Raw genomic sequence first — 16,978 nt, forward strand, 5'->3', positions numbered from 1 at the left:
ACATGTGGTGTTGTACGTGGCAAACAAATAGACAAAGTCTGCACTGATCACAAGCGTCATATTATACATGCACACTGATTTCACACAGTGACATCCAAGCAGCTCAGCAGTGGTGTGACACTGCATCATTGGTGCAGTGTTATTTGGCTCATATTTGCTGCTTGGCTGGAATTAAAAAGACCTACAAGAAACACACAAGGCTGGAAAGAAAAAGCAAAAATCACTGAATTTCCTGCAAAATGGCTGCATTTGTTTCCATTCGTTTTCACCCTTGCTTACACAAATTATAATACTGTAATCTGGACATGTGGATTCATTTATTCCTCTTAAACATGCAAATTCACAACACAAAATTGCTGATGTCTTGTACGCAAATACAACATTTTCAAACAGCACTTTAAATTTAATTGCTAGGAACAACTGTATCCCCATCTCACTTGAACGACAATTAGTAAATTGCGAGAGCGCAACCAGTTGGCCAATCGATGCAAAGTGCAATGATTTGCTCAAACACTCAGCATAGCAGCCCTGTGCTTTAGTATCCTCCTGCTACATGCAGCAACAACACTTTAGTTTCTGACCCATTTTTTTTCTAGTGGCTATAAAAATGTCATTGGGCCTCTTTAATTATAAATGTACATTACTTATGGAAATTCACAAAGTGCAAAAACAAATGACATAATGTCTCCTCTGATGGGAAATCGTGGCTTTTGGGATGATGGTCTTCCTTGAGCACAAAAAAGTAAAAATATTTGCTTTTAACCAACAAGCTGATGTCTCTGTTTGGCATTAAAATGTGCTATTTTTCAGAGTGGCTGAACAAACAGCAGATGTGTGTTGTAATAAATCTGTACTGACTGTCTTCTAGTCTTAACACCACACAGCTTCCCAGAAACCCCTGAACTAACACACGGATGACAACGCCGCTGGCAATAAGCCTGAAAAAGCCCTTCTGAAGGATGTCCCTGTGTGTGTGTGTGCATGTGTGTGTGTGTGTGTGTGTGTGTCCCTGAACCATTACTGTGGACTACAGAATCTAATTAACCCTGAGTAATTCAATCATACTCGAGGTACACACGGTCATGCACACACACACACACACACACTCTGGGACCTGCAGTATCTGCTGATGTTTCCTTGCTTTCTCCCTATTTCTGTTTTCCTTTCCTTGTTTCACTCTCTGCATACACACACACTCTGCATACACACACCAGCCTACAATACCAGGATATCATCCCTGATTTCCCCCTGAAGTGTTAAATAATCTGACACATTGATAGTCACAGACACAAACAACTAAATTGCACTGAAACATCTCAAAGCCACACAGACTGACGTGATCTCTCATACTTTTATCTCGAGCTATTTTAAAACAAACACCGATGGATTAGTTGTTAGAGGACAAAAAGGTTCACCTTCATGTGTCCAGGATTTAACTGGTAAACATCACGAACTAGGTTTCAGTGCCAAATACGCATAGAAGCAAAACTTCCTTCAGTTTTCCATCATGAGAGGATAATTAAGGTGACATTTTGCTGAAAATTTCATTTCTTGCTAACCTTAAATATTTTCATCACTGACCTCAGTCTGGCATTTTCAATCTTGGACCGGCATCAGCTCTAATCCAGTATGAAATGATGGATTAACACTTCCTAATTCTGTTTGTTTCACTCCATAGAGTGATCACACACACACATCAAAATCATCAGACATCGTATGAACTTTCACATCATCAGCATCTCACCGCCTGTGTCAACACACATCGCTTCGATACAGCATTATGGGATTAAGCACGAGAGAGTGAGACCGAGAGAGAGAGAGAGACATTAGAGGGAGGGAGAAAACAAGACAGACTGAAATGAGAGAGGGAAAAAAAAGGAGTAAAGAGGAGGAGAGTGACTGACTGAGCTTAGATGTATTGCAGCAAAATCACATCTGATGCAAGGATATAGTGAATAAAGACAAAAGTTTATCAGACAGTGTTGCAGCATTAGAAACAACAGAAACAGCTTAAAAAGAGATGATGTTGCTGTATCTCTGCTTCTCTTTGTGATCTACGGAACAAAGACAACTAAGATATTATTGTTGTCGAGTCCTGAAGAGAAAGCCAGCAGCTCTGATCGTCCTCTCTTTTAAGACCAAAGCGAATGCTAGTGCTGAAAAGTCTGAGCTGTATTCTTGTTTTTTAAGTCTTAAAAACCAAATGTTATAGCAAAAGTACAGCAGTAATTCACTCTGTTGAAACAATCAGTTGACCGGAAAGAAAAAAAAACAAAGTGAGACTGTTGATACTAAACCGGTGATGTTTCTACATCACTGATCATTTCTTTCACTGTTACTCAGAGCACAGGCAGCGTAGGAGCCAACATGTCAATGCTGCATCACCGGTCATAAGAGGGGTAACAGGGTGTTAGTGCACCACAGATTCACCAGATCAAACCTACGTTTTTCAGCCCAATATCAGCTTTACCATCATTTCCCAAAACCGCTCCAAGTCCCTGAACTAAAGACAATGTTAAATCCATAAACAGTCGAGCAAGGTTGTTACCAGAGGCAGGATGTTAACAAGTAAATCAGTTCAGGTCTCCCCCAACTCCCTCTCAGCTGTACTCACATGCTGCTGGCAGACAGGCAGGCTCAACGTCCGCGCGATATGATGCCGGTACGGTAGCTTTCAGATCAGTGTCTGTGTGTGTGTGTGGCAGTGGAGTTTGCTGTTTAGTGTCCCTGGATGTGAATGAAAGGAAAAAAAAAACACAGAGAGAGCAGATGTGTGTTTGTGTGTGTGTGTGAAAGAGAGAAAAAGATGAATACTGATGGAGAGGATCTAACGCCAGTTCCACGTTGGATCCAGCATGTGAGCGAACTGGAGTGGAAAGATGTGAACGTGTGTGTGTGTGTGTGTGTATGTAAGTGTGTGTAGGTATGCAGTAGTGTGTGGCACAGAGAGAATATGTGTGTAAAATCAGTCCAGTGCTGCTCAGCTGCCACAGAAACAACAGATGCTAACGCTCTCCCTCTACTACACTCCTCTTTTTTCTCTATCTCTCGTTCGCTGGTGCGTTCGGTTGCTCCTCCCCCTCTTTGACAGCAGCTCGCTGTAGGGCGGAGACACACACACACACACACACACACACACACACGCAAATACACATGCAAACAGACACACACACTGTTTCCTCAGGTCACTCATGCAGGAAGCTGAGTTGATGCCAGGCTCTCCTGCCCTACTTTGGCCCAGGGAATTGGCCTACACACACACACACACACACACACACACACACACACACACACACACACACACACACACACACACACACACATGCTCACGTGCGCGGTAAAGCTTGACCAGGCATTTTGAATATTGATTTTTGGGAAGCTTAATTAACAGCTCAATATTTGGTTTTTAGATCGATTTTCCAAAAAATGTGTCTGTTTGATATGGAAATAGTAAAAAAGAAGCTAAAATCTTCCTTCATAAGTATAAGGAATTAAACTCTTCCTGCTCTGCATGATTTATATTTGTCGGCATTTCCAGCTGTCTCTCCTGTTTCTGTCTCAATTTTTTAAGACTAACTTTCTTCAGTCTGATATCTGGTTCTCTCCTGTCCTGGGTTTCACATGTAATAAAACCTTTTATGCAAAAATGTGACTAATTAAAATGTTGTGTTTGTGTGCAAACCAGCAGGTTGTCTCACAAGCTTCTATAATTACATCAAAAAACACACACACACACTTTTATCTCAGTCTCTTTCTCTGGGTGTGAAACTCCACAGTGCCATCACATACATCAAGATCATCAGATATGAAGTTTCACATTATCAGCATCTAACTGTCGCTGTCAACACACATCACCTCAAAGCAGCATTATCATATTATGAGCAAGAGAGAGAGAGAGAGAGAGAGAGAGAGAGAGAGAGAAAGGGGGAGAAAACAAGACATAATGGAGACAGAGAGACAGAAATGGGAGAAGAAAGGAAGAGGAGTGGAAACAGAGAAGAAGATAGGGGGGGAGGGGTGGTGACAAAGACTAATGGCTGTGGGGCTCATATTCCCTTCTTCTCTCCTTCCTTCATTTACCTCTCCTCTCCTCTCCTCTCCTCTCCTCTCCTCTCCTCTCCTCTCCTCTCCTCTCCTCTCCTCTCCCTAGAGGAGCATTGTTCATCCATTCAGCAGCCAGCAGAGACCTTTTCTGCATTGTGCAGCTTCAGTGTGCAACCCAACAGAAATTCATTGGAGAAGGGGCAGTTCTCATCTTTAGGTTGTGTTCATTGCATCATTATTTCCCTTTCAGATCAAAATTTCTTACATTGAATTAGAGTCCTGTTTACACAAAGGAGTGCCTCCTTAGTGGGTACTGTAGATACTATCTCCTTATTTAGTTTCCTGCTGGAAGGAGCATAGATTTTATCCTGAACCTGTGTCCTATCATATCATATTTGCTGTAACATTTAGAATTTTTATTGCTTATGTTACATTAAATCTACCCTGTGGAGTTTTTGACCAATTGCATCATGAAGTTTTTTCACTCTGTTCCACTGGTCAACAGTTGGTGTGGTAATGCACAAAGCAGCATAGTAATGTGTCAATATAGGCAGAGAAGGGGCATCCTAGTGGCCTTATGGTTAACGCCCACGGCTCGACTCCAAGCCAGGAGTCCTGCGCTGCATGCCATACCCCTCCCCATGTTTCCTGTCTCTACACTGTCTGTGAAATAAAGACAAAAAGATTGAAAAAATAATCTCTCTGAATCTCTTTACTTTTACTGCTGCAAAAAAATGATTTCTCCAAGGGGGAAAGTTTCATTATCTACACTTCCTAGTCATTATGTGTGCTATACTTAGTTTTTAATCATTTGGTGGATGTACATATCAGACTACAAGAGACTAGAGGTATTAAAAGAAGCATGCATTTACAGTTAAACCTAATTGTAAAAGGATGTCCCTCGCATAACTAATCAGTAAAACACAAGTATCCTTTGTATTTCACTTGATTCACTAGGAAGTCTGTTGTATAAGTGTACAAGAATTGATATGAGGCTCTGGCTCTAAAAATAGCTGTGCTAGAAGGAGCTCATCTATAATTGATACAATACAGTACAGTAATCTATATTGGTATTGATTAAATGATCAGATTGCAGAGGAAATGAAAGTACAGAAAAAGAGACCAGAAGAGTAAAAATAAATAAAAGAAATAAATGTCTCATAATGTACTGAATTCAAGTTTAAATGTCAAAACTGAAAAAACGTGTTTCATCTCTGGTAGCTAATAAAAGCCTCAGCATGACAGTGACGAGGTGACGCACTGCGAGTCTCTAATCAGTCACCTTCCTGTTACAAGTGACGCCTCAAATCCCCTGCATCACACTTTGTGGGCGGTGAGTCAGACCATTACCACAATAACACTGGGGAGGACAGGAGAGGAGGAGCTGACAGGTGGAAAGGAAAGAGAGGGACCAAGAAGAGGAAGGAAAAGCAATAAAGTAAAGTAGGAGAAAAGAAAGAAAAGCAGGCTACTGTGGGTATTCGACAGATAATATTCCCACAACTTTGTGTGTGAAGGCACTGCGATAGAGTTGCTGTTAATCTTCTACTTAACCAGTGGTGCACGACACACACAAACACACACACACAAAGTGTAATAAGCAGGCTAACAGAAGTGAAGATAATCCTCTCTGCATCACCTCAGTATTACTGCTGACAGAAACCGCCTCTTTGTGTGTCATGTCTAAGTGTATGTGTGTTTGTGTGTGTGTGTGGGTGTGGGTACAGTTTGTGTGTGACTGTGACAGTTGTGTGTAATCCCAGTGACTAATACTGCTGTCAACCTGCAGGCATTACTAGTCCCACATCAGGAAACTTTATGGCACAGGAGCAGATCTCACTGAAAGGTCAATACCGTTAAATATTAGACTTCTAACGCAGCCAGATATTTTATTTTGACCTGCGCAAACATACTGGGCACTTGAGAACTGGGAATTTAAGCATAAACATTTCCTCTACAAGGAGACCTGAACGGCATTGCTTTAAGATCCTCTGTTGGGTTACAGCAGATATTAACACCAGTCTTAAAACTTTTATTTTACAGTTCTTCTGCTTTTTATTCTCTGTCTTTTCTTAATCTCTATCCCTTTTACGATGTGTGCTTTTTATCATTCGATGCAGGGCCCGAAAATTATGGCATAGCCTGGAGGATCTGAGGCTCGCAGACTGAGTACATACTTTTAAATCTCTTCTAAAAACATACTTTTATAGATGTGCTTTTATGTGATGTCGTCTTTCATCGTCTTTTATAATTTAATACTCATGGTTTTAATTCCCCCACTGATCTCCATTTCTTTTTTCTTTACCTCATAACGTTGGCATCACTGTATTTTGTTTTAACACTTTAATTTAAAAATGAATTGATTATGCATATGTGCTTTTGCTGTGTGTTTAATTTATAGATGTGCAGATAATGTTAAGCACTTTGTACAAATAAAGATAGTATTATTACCGTCTTCATTTATATTTAAATGTTATATTTTAATGTTGTATAAAAGTTTCCCTGTTTTATTTTATGCTTTTTATGTCCCGTCACTGTCATTATTATGATCACTACTATTCGAAGGTAAAGTCACATAAAATGTGCTCTTTGCATTGTGGGTTTAGAGCCAGTGTGCAAAACTTTATCTTGCATGTCTTCATTTTTCTTAATGTCTTAACACCATGTTTTCTGTGGCTTTGGTGGCTGCAAAAGAAAGAGGGATTTTCATAAACTGTGTTCTTTCACTGAGGTGAAATTTGAAAAATAACTTAACTACAGTTTGAGGATTGGATCCATTTTCTCTACTCATACCTCCTTACCAAAGTACTGCTCATACAGTAATCTGCTTCCAATGCACCACAATGAACTTCAAGTGAAGTTTAGTCAGCACCAAATAATCTTAGGAAAAGCCAGCAGTTGGAGGTTTTTGGGAGAAAATCCAGTCAAACAGCCTTGTCTGGCCAAATGCATATGAATTTTGGGACAAACGCATTTTGGAACCACAGGTCTGATGTACAAAGTTGGCTTAAAATAGCCTAAAACGTGACGAGGGACATCTATAGTACTACTACAGCATGGAGACTTTTCACAGACAAACATACTCCATCTGCTGTACTTCATATAAACATAGATCTATATCTGCTGCATCAGCTTAAATCACACACACAAACACGCACACGCACACTGCTAGGAGTCCAGTTCTGTGGCGTGCTGCGCTGTGTTTGGCTGCAGCGGGTACTGTATTTAATATAAATAACAGGGGGAGATCTGCACACACTTTTTCCTCTCCTGGTGGAGGTCATTATGAGTTCTTCTCTTGTTGGCAGGAAGTGTGTATGTGAAACAGAGGGAGCACTGCTGGTCACTGCGGGATAACGGGACAAACACGGACCTCAGATGGACACACACACGCACGTAGTGCTGACCAAAGCCCAGCGTGGACAGAAGGTTTGATGTAGAGTTCATTCAGCAGTCAATAATGAAGTCTGTAGGAGAGTCACGACACTATCATGTGCTATCATGTGAGCAAAATCACAGTCATACACCTGCTTACATGAATATAGAGCAAAAACAACCTAGAACATTAAAACTAAGCTATGAGACAGCCTCACTGAAATCAGCTGGGTCATTGTGATTCCCAGTGAGTGTTGCCAATGTAAGAATTCCAATATAACACCTGCAACAAAGCAGAGACACATCACAGCCAGCTAAACCTGGACAAAGCAAAAGCAACAGACCTCAGAACCATTTTTATCTTTGGTTAGTATTGAGTATAGACAGAGGATAGAGATTAAAATCATTTTTTTAACTTTCAAAAGATGTATTACCTATGTGAGTCAAAGATATGTTGTGCTACCTGCTCTTATGTTATACACTAACATGAACTGTGGAACAGCAGTCAAGTTAGAAATGCATAAAACGCATCATTTTGAGGTCACAGCAGAGTTATGGAACCATAAAATAACCTGATTGCTAATGAAATCTGTTGTCCTTGAGTATCAAACAGGACTGAAGCAGGTTCGTACCTGCTGGAGTCTTGAGGTGGAAAAAATGGTTTTCATACAATGGTCGAACATTGTGAAAGCAGTCTTCCCTCATAACTGGACGAGACCACAGGCTACATCTGGCTAAAGCTGCCTATTGTTAGAGTTTTTAGAATTTTTAAACACATTGGAAAATAATTTCTATACTGTAACTGTTCTAAAGAGTAGACTTAAGTAATCATTATTAAATACCAATGACTAATAATCATATTGTTTGTTCTGTCTACATGAAGACAATATGGATTGCTATAAATATGTCTGTCCTTAAGAATCATGGGAGAAATTTGTGATTCTCATTTTGACCAGAATCTCACAGCCCTATGTTTCTCTACTAAGGCATAAAATGCCCACAAAAAAACTAAAAAAATGAAACTTTTTAGTCCATTTGTACGCTGTTGATACATTATCTGGTCTGTTTCCAACAATCCTTCCATAACCAATAAAACGCTAAATACTATTTCTGGTGGAATTATTTTTGGAGCATACTTAACATATAGATCAACGATGGAAAAAGTGATGCAGGAGTAGTTCAAAAGTTATATATATATATATATATATAGGTTTTGACACATTTTTATCCTCAAGGGTTATGTTTTTAGCAGAACATTCCTTTAAGGCCATAGTGCGCTGTCCATGGTGCTAATCCTAATTCATCCCCTGAACAGACACAAGCAAACTATTATGAAATGCACAGGCGTTCTCATTGGTATTTCTAACAAAAGAGTAAGAGTAACAAAAAGGCATGCTGAGTTTCCTCTTCTATTGTTCACTCCCAAGATCAAAGTGTATCACAACTTTTTATGACTTTTTAATGACTCTTAGATATCTGGGTGAGCCTTGAAACAACCAAACTGTTTCCCAGTGATCAGTAGTAAGAGGAATAGTATCATGTTTCTTTACATGATCTGATCAGCCTCATAAAAAATCTATATTTTATAGCTACAAAACAATATTTCATGTACTGTATGTGGAAATGATTATAGAAGGAATTCAGTGTCTATCAGTTGCCTGCTACCAGAGCTACATCATCATTTTATTAATAGAAACTATGAGATGTTTTGGAAAACAGCTACTTGACACTGACAATAAAAAGAAACTTACTTTTTTTATTACTGTAAATTAAAGTACCTACTATACCTGTACTGTGTGCTGTGTTTGATTTTGGCTTTAACTCAATCATATTTGTGTGATCTAAGCACCTTGAATTTGATATTTTTCTTCTCCTTCTACAGTGTCGATTCAGCCTCCGCAACATCACGTAGAGAAAAGAAAACCTTCATTTAGGATCTTCACTTTCTTCTGATATTAGAATTCATAATCCATACATCATGGTTTTCAACATGATGTATGGATTAAATCCTCCTGCTACTTCCATAGGCTCCCAAGAAATATGCATACTGCGGCTGCTGGGGAGCTTCATTATGTCCTGCAAGTGCTTTTCCACAACTTAATGTATTTTGCTCCCCTCCATATGAGTTGGGCTAACATCTATTTGCCCTGCATAATATTTGATCCGATGTCTAGGCTGGGTCCTTCCCCCATATGCTTTTACTTAAAGCCTAATTAACGTAGGTCATTCCTTGGTGGTATTCTGACTCAAGCTCCTTCACTGTTTTCCTCCAAATATACTAGCTATCCCCACTTCAACTAAAATAAAAGTGCACTATTGTTTTGGTGACAGCTCCCTATTTTCCCAAACTCTCCACCACTCTCACTCCACTCTCCTTTTTTTTTTTTAGCTGCCTCCAAATTCAAAATCAACTGTATTAGTCATAGAATGTCTGTCGTCTTATCCTGCACTCCAAACCTTCCTATATCATAGTCATCAAGTACATAACTATAGAAATCATATGCCAACAGTTTCCTCAGTGTCAGCATTTATCCATTTTGTTAGAGACTCAGCAATCTTGATGCCTTTAAACAGAAGTTTCTGCCAACTAATATTTGTCCCCCTTAGCAGTCTGACCTCCTTAACTTCTCTCCACTGGTCTTCAGCACTAAACTCTATCTTGACTGGATAATAACTGAACGTTGGTGGGTCAACGGCCATGTTACAGAATCATGGCAGTGTTGGATTCACCCTTATGTCAGATGGCCTACATATATGGTGCATATTTGCAAGACTACACTAGCTGGAACTGAAAATTAATTAAATCAAATCAGAATTCATCAAGGGTTGCAATTTTATTTTTATTTTACGAGTTGGATTTCATTTCTTCTTTATGAGGACATGTGATACTGTATATCATGCACTGTTCTAGCCCATAACCACACTGTTCTAGACCACCTCTCTGACTGAATAATACATGACTGATACCATAAAAGAGACACACAACCCACAAATACATTACACACACAACCTCCTGCAGTAAACACATTTCTACAGCAAATGAGGGGCCAGGGGACCTGATATTGTTTAACTGTGCGCACGACTGTGTGCAGGTGTGTGTGTGTGTGTGTGTGTGCCAGTGTATGTGTTACACTCAGGTCCCCCACCACAACAGCATCCCATTAGTTGAGCCCATCAGCAGTTATAACTTGGTTTCCTAGGTTACGGCCTTCTCAGTCACTCCCAGTAGACAAACATCCAGGACATTGCTTGTTGGGAAACCTCACTCTGTCTCTCGGTGTGTGTGTTTCTGTTTGTGTGTGTAGTGAATGTCAGAAACTTCTGTACAAAAAAGCATAACTAAATGTGTGTTTCCACTAACTACTTCTACAATAGTGAACTACAATATCACGTGATAAAAAGAGTACAAATACCTATAAAATTATTTAAAAAAAAACAAAAAACAAAACGTGGTTCATCATGAATCTACCTAAATTGCATGTTTGTTGGTTTTAATATTATTATTTCTCTGCCAACGAATACTGCATTTTGAATACTGTATGTCATTTTATAAATTTTGGGGCTTTCTTACAGAGAGGAGAACTGTAACTGTAGGCGGCAGCAATACACTCACACGATGTCCACAGTACATTGCCAAAATTAGAACAAGAAGAGGGAGAAGAAGCAGAGGCAGATCTACAACATCATCGTGTATTCCACAACATGTATCTCACTTTCTCTTAATCGATACACCAACTTTTCTACCTAGCCGAGAAGAAAAACCTGAGATACTGCAAATGTCTACTGATTACATTCAGATTTTCTTCTACATTAATCCGCACTTAAAAACAGGTAGATGGAAATGCATTGCGTCTATCTGCAGTACTCACCCTCTGGTCTGTACTGCGCTACTATGGTCACGGTCTGTCCTGCGTTCTTCAGAGCTGCAGCTGCCTGCTCGTGTGTTGCACTGGACAGGTCCACACCGTTCACCTGCACACACAGACACACACATTTACACACAGTAGTAGAGCCTTAGATCAATAATAATAAATGTACAGTGAGATGAGCACGCCATTAAGAACACTATACATCTTACTGGATCGATAACTCACAGGTGACCAGTTATATGTGTGTGCATGTGAAGGCTTGTTTTATGCTTAAAACCATTTGATGTCAGTACTTGCATACATGAATGTGTAATTTGCTATGAAACACAGTCACAGTCACTCAGCAGGGGCTGCCATTTCACCTTAATGGAACAGAAAATACAGCTGTAACACACACATCCCATGTCAGCCATTAATGGTGACTATCTGCTGTTGAGCTCCAATGGTGGTAATGTGCGAAGGAAATGATGCCAGTTAAGTGAAAGTTAACTTTAAATTCAGATTGCTGCAGACACTGTGAATGAATGTGAGAAGCATCTGATCAAATTATAAATCAGCTTCAGTAAAACATTTACAGTTCTAAACTAAAACTGCACAAAGTAGAATCTTTAGAGAAACATAAAATGACATGACGACTTCCTTGATAAACTGATAACCATAATATACAGTGATAACAGTCAGATTAAAGTCATTAATAAAATTAATCGAGACAGTAGTTGTTAAACTCAAGGCCCGCGGGGCGAATCCGGCCCAGCACCTCATTTTACGTGGCCTGGAAGAACTTGCAAATGTATGTATGTGCATAAATGTGTGGGTATACAGTAAGTCATCTCAGGTGTTCAGGAATTACCAGGTCTAATCTGAATTTGATTTTGAGTCTGAAATCTGTGAGAACGTTTATATCATACATATTTAATAGGCAGACTCTGGTTTGGTTCTGGACCAGTAACATTTTAATCCAGTCTGGGAACAAAATTTAACTGCAACCTGACCTGGACCGCTTTTGTCACCTCAGCTGTCATCATTCACCTGCCCCTAGGCGCCACAGTTAGCAAGGTGCCTGAGGAATGTAGGAGCTGATAAAATAAAATGTCTTATTCAAAACTAGCAGATACAAAAAAGAAAAAAAGAGGTTGACAGAGAAAAACATGACTGGGCTGAGAATACATGATCATTTTGCCTGAGGGAAGTATGAGACCATTGTGCTTGAATTGCACTATATATATATATATATATATATATGCAGAGGCAAGTAGATACATTTATATAGTCTTACATTTACAACCGACCCCCTTTGAGGGCAACCATAATGTTGATGTGGCCCAGGATGAAATTGAGTTTGACATCCCAGGTGTTATATATATATCTGTATGTATTAGGTCTTAGATCATACCGAGAGGATGCGGTCTCCCTTGCGCAGTTCCCCACAGAGATCAGCTGGACCTCCTGCCAGAATGAAGGAGATGAAGATTCCTTCTCCATCCTCCCCTCCAACAATGTTGAAACCGAGACCTGTAGACCCTCGCTGAAGCACCACCCGCCTGGGTTCCCTGGTGAACACACACACACACACACACGCACACACACAGTGTTAGAGTAAAAGGTGATAGATTGTATCCATCTTTTTAGCACAAATACATGCAAAACCTTCATGTTTGATCAATCTTGTCAATTTTGTGACAACTTAATGATCAGTCAGTCAGGACTCAGATAGTAACTGTTGTTTTTTCCAGTTGAAAGTCTAGCTGATGTCTAGTATTAAAACCTGGTAACCACAGTCTAAGAATCAGTGACTAGTGAGCAGTGATAGATGATAAGAGGATGCCAGGATGAGAAATTATATTATTATTATATATTTTAAACAACATAACAATAATAAAATATTGCATTAGTATTAGAAGCTGCCGTAGTTTGTATGTACTATAATGCTTTATGATTGTATAAAAACATTATAAAACCCTATAGTGTAGTGATAAATGATACATCTCAATGGGAGGAAAGGGAATTTGACATTAAGATATGTCACCATGTTGACCAGCAGATGTCAGTGTTGTACTGTCTTTTTTTGTTGCACTACGACAGTAAGTCTGCCCACTCCGGACATATTTTTGTTTTTTTAAGCAAACACCTCAGCCTCAGTTTATACCTATTTATGGTTAAATTCTTTGATCAATCACCATAACTTAAATTTCTTTAGAAAGCAAAAGAAACAAAAGCAAACTCAGGAAATCAAAGTCAGAACAGACAAGACATGCAAACACCTTTAGGACAGAACACAGGTTCTTCTTGCTATGAAGCAGCCACTGTACCATCATGCCACCCCAACTTGAAATGCTTGTGCAGAAAAAATTCCAGAAATCCGGTTGTGAGAGTTAAATTCATGTTAGTGAGTTATCAGGCTATTAAATACAGTACATGTATAAATAAACTAAGCAAATACATACACTGTACATATGTACATATGATCTCTATTTTGGGGAATATGTGTTTCAATTTCTTTACTTTACATTATCCCTTGTTAGCTTCTATGACTGGGATGGTACTGACCTTATTAATCTAATTCTGTATAAATCAGATGTTATAGATCCATGTTAAATACAGTTTCTATGTCAATGTCATAAAATTCTGTGTTTCTACTAACAGTGGCATTCATTTAGGTGGGCTGGTGACTCAGTTTTTGGTGCCACAACAGTACTTGGCCTAATGTTGCCTTTCAAAAAATGATCCCAATGAGTTCCATGCAGTTTGGTATACAGATATAAATTTGGGAAAAAGAAAACTGGCATCAGTTTTGGTAGATATTCTGTGTTAGAGAGAAAAAGTCAAATTGGTGCAGCCATCGTTCCAAAGCACAATTTAATAGGAGATCATATCTTTCACCTGAAATCACCTACTTAGCAAAAAAGCAGATGTGCACACTCAGTGGACATTTATTAAAACCCATAATCCTCTATTTGCATGACAAACTAATCAGAGAGCGAAAAAAAAGGAGATGAAAGAGAGAACGAGGGAGAAAAAACAGTCAGAGAAAAGAGAAGGGCAGACGTCAAAATGACCATTCTGCAGTCAGTCCGCAGCTTATCAGATTTATTATAATCAAAGCGCTCTGATTGGCCCAAAGGGTTATGACGGAATGAGTCATATTCTTGTAACCACGGTGACGCCAGTTGAGTGACGAGGGTTGTGATAGGCTGTAATCCCTCCATTAAAATGGATTAAAAACAGTAGAGCAGCACTGAGAGTGTATGTGTGCGTGTGTGTGTACATATGTGACCTGAGTTTACATGCCAGACAAAATTTGCACGGCCATCTGCCTTTTACTGCCAAACACGCACTCACACACACAAATACAGCAGCACAGTGAGCAGAGAAGGACAGAGGTCAGTCAGTGTATTTTGGTCTGTCTATTGGAAAGGCTAGCAGAGTACTGAAATGTCCTCAATATTGCAAACAAAGTGTTTGTGGTTTTAAAAAAAAAAAACAAGTTATTGCAATAAAAGTGATGGAGATGAATACTGTATGTCAAACAAATTATGATGGTGAACAAAAATACTAAGCCTGTGTAATAATCTGTTTTTATTACATAACAATTGAGTGGCCTTTGACATTTTGAAGAGCATTTTTTGAGATGGTTTTTACTTCTGTCTTATGACACAGATACTCCTACATACACAACAATTTTGATAATCAATTTATTGTTCAAGCAATTTTTCAAGCAGAAATGGAAAAAATGCATGGGTTCCAGCTTCTTGAATCAAATATTTTCTGGTTTTCTTGTATTATATGATCTGAAACTGAATATCTTTGGGTTTTAGACTGTTGGCCAGACAAAACATCTGAAGACGTCACCTTGGACTCCAGGAACATGTGACATGTATTTCTGCATTTGGTTCCACAAACAGGAAGGTTGGAGTTAGTATGGACTGAATGGATGGAGGCTTTAGTATCTCCTTGCATTACTGACATCTCGTGTCTAATGTGAATTCCCAGTAAAGTTTCTGCAAGCCTTAAACCTGCAGTGTGGAACTTTTACATATAAATGAACGTCCGTTACATTCAAGTCCTTGCCAATCAAGTTCACACAATGGTAATTAAGCCTAATCACTGTCAGATGAATTTTTCTGTATTTCACAGAATACCGGAGTTTTTAATCTGGCGTCGAGTTTGACATTCCCGTGCTGGCCGGATGAATGCATATGGCCGAGCCGCCTGAATTCCAGTTAGCTCTGCTAACCTGAATGGGGATAAAATAATTTAATCGTGCGGCTCTTCTAGACTTTCCAGATGTTCCAGACCAAACGGATTAAATTCTGATAGTGAAATGAGTCATTCGTGGGGGTTGTGTGACGCTCAAAACAATTTTATCCACTGTCTTACAGCCGCGACAGTAGCGACGCGGTAGACTACGGTGGAGCCGATGACATAAGCACGTGTTGACAATGTTTTTGTAATTACTCTCACTGCCAGAAGGGGGAGACAAAAGTCCCACAGTCCCCAGCTTTAATTTCACCAAAAGCTCCACAAAAGCTGCTATTTTGTGCGACTTTGAGTTATGGTTGGGTTGCCATTACATGATGCATTCAAATGTTGCAAAGAACTGGGAACATTCAAACATTTGAAAGAAAATTCATTATGCTGCCAAAATAGACTTTCTGAAAAAAAGGCTCCTCTAGTTTCAGTCACAGAAATTCCTTTTTCAGACACTCATGCCTGATAAAACACCCTGAGTGTGTGTGTGTGTGTGTGTGTAAGGTCTCACCTGGGGACATCCTCGTCTCCGGTCATGGCCCTGGGCAGAGGTGAGTATCTGGGTGTGGTCAATGGGGCGGGGCTTACAGACTGGCTGCCGCTCATGTAGGGGCTTATATGGTTGTCCTGGTGTGGGGAGTAGGCTGGAATAACACACACAAGCATTTTCTCTTTTTATCAAACTGTCACACATACACATTATTTCACAGATGATTCCTGTACGCTCATGTACATTTATGAACGTACACTTTGAAACACTGTCCTACCGCAACTGCCTCTGATTACACAGAACGTTTCTACTCTGAAATGTATTTTCTGGTTGGTCGATTGTCACACAATAAATCACAGCTCATACTGTCAGTCAATCAATAACTGTTTATGCACCGTATATAATTTGTATATTGGATGAGATATGTGCTGTTTGGTAATGTGTTAGATTAAGAGCGGTGATAAATGACGTGTTGTTTTGATAATATGCTGATTTGGAGATGTGACAGGTGGCTGTAACCCAGTGGACCAAATTTACCCAGTCTGATTATCAGACTGTTATATAACAAAGTTTAAAACTGTCTGGGTGATGTGGTCATTGTAGAATATCCTTAAAACATTGACATATAAAAAAAAAAAACACTAGAAGTATTTGCTTTTTATCAAAATGAACAATGAATTTGTTTAAGATATTGCTGCAACCTCCTCAAGTTCACAACATCCTCTGTTCAATTAATTCATTCTTCTTCTGTTATATTAGGGTTATAAACAACCCTATACACAATAAAACTGACTTGACTTTCATGTTTATAGTGCCAACCCCTAGTAGATATTTGATGTCTAATGTGGAGCGATAAAATTTTATTGGTCTATCCCATGTGAACAAAAAGCAGTCCCCTGTAGTATCAAAGCTGTTGTGGAAATACTTGGCAAGGTCTTTCACTTCACTGACA

At 39.3% G+C, this 16,978-nt stretch overlaps 1 protein-coding gene across 5 annotated transcripts in view; it reads right to left on the reverse strand.

Annotated features, from left to right (window-relative positions):
* The window catches only part of LOC122989199 (disks large homolog 1-like), a 118,049-nt gene that overhangs the window by 25,600 nt on the left and 75,471 nt on the right, over positions 1-16,978 (reverse strand). For 4 of the 5 annotated variants that reach the window (XM_044361912.1, XM_044361908.1, XM_044361909.1 and 1 more), the window contains 3 exons: positions 16,048-16,180; positions 12,682-12,838; positions 11,289-11,391 (listed from right to left, as the gene is read on the reverse strand). In XM_044361912.1, coding sequence (XP_044217847.1) covers positions 11,289-11,391; positions 12,682-12,838; positions 16,048-16,180 — 393 coding nt within the window. Of the gene's footprint in view, positions 1-2,614; positions 2,859-11,288; positions 11,392-12,681; positions 12,839-16,047; positions 16,181-16,978 lie in introns of those variants that run through there. The other variant, XM_044361911.1, reaches the window with a different exon arrangement.

Source organism: Thunnus albacares, chromosome 9 (assembly GCF_914725855.1).
Source record: "Thunnus albacares chromosome 9, fThuAlb1.1, whole genome shotgun sequence".
NCBI lineage: Eukaryota > Metazoa > Chordata > Actinopteri > Scombriformes > Scombridae > Thunnus > Thunnus albacares.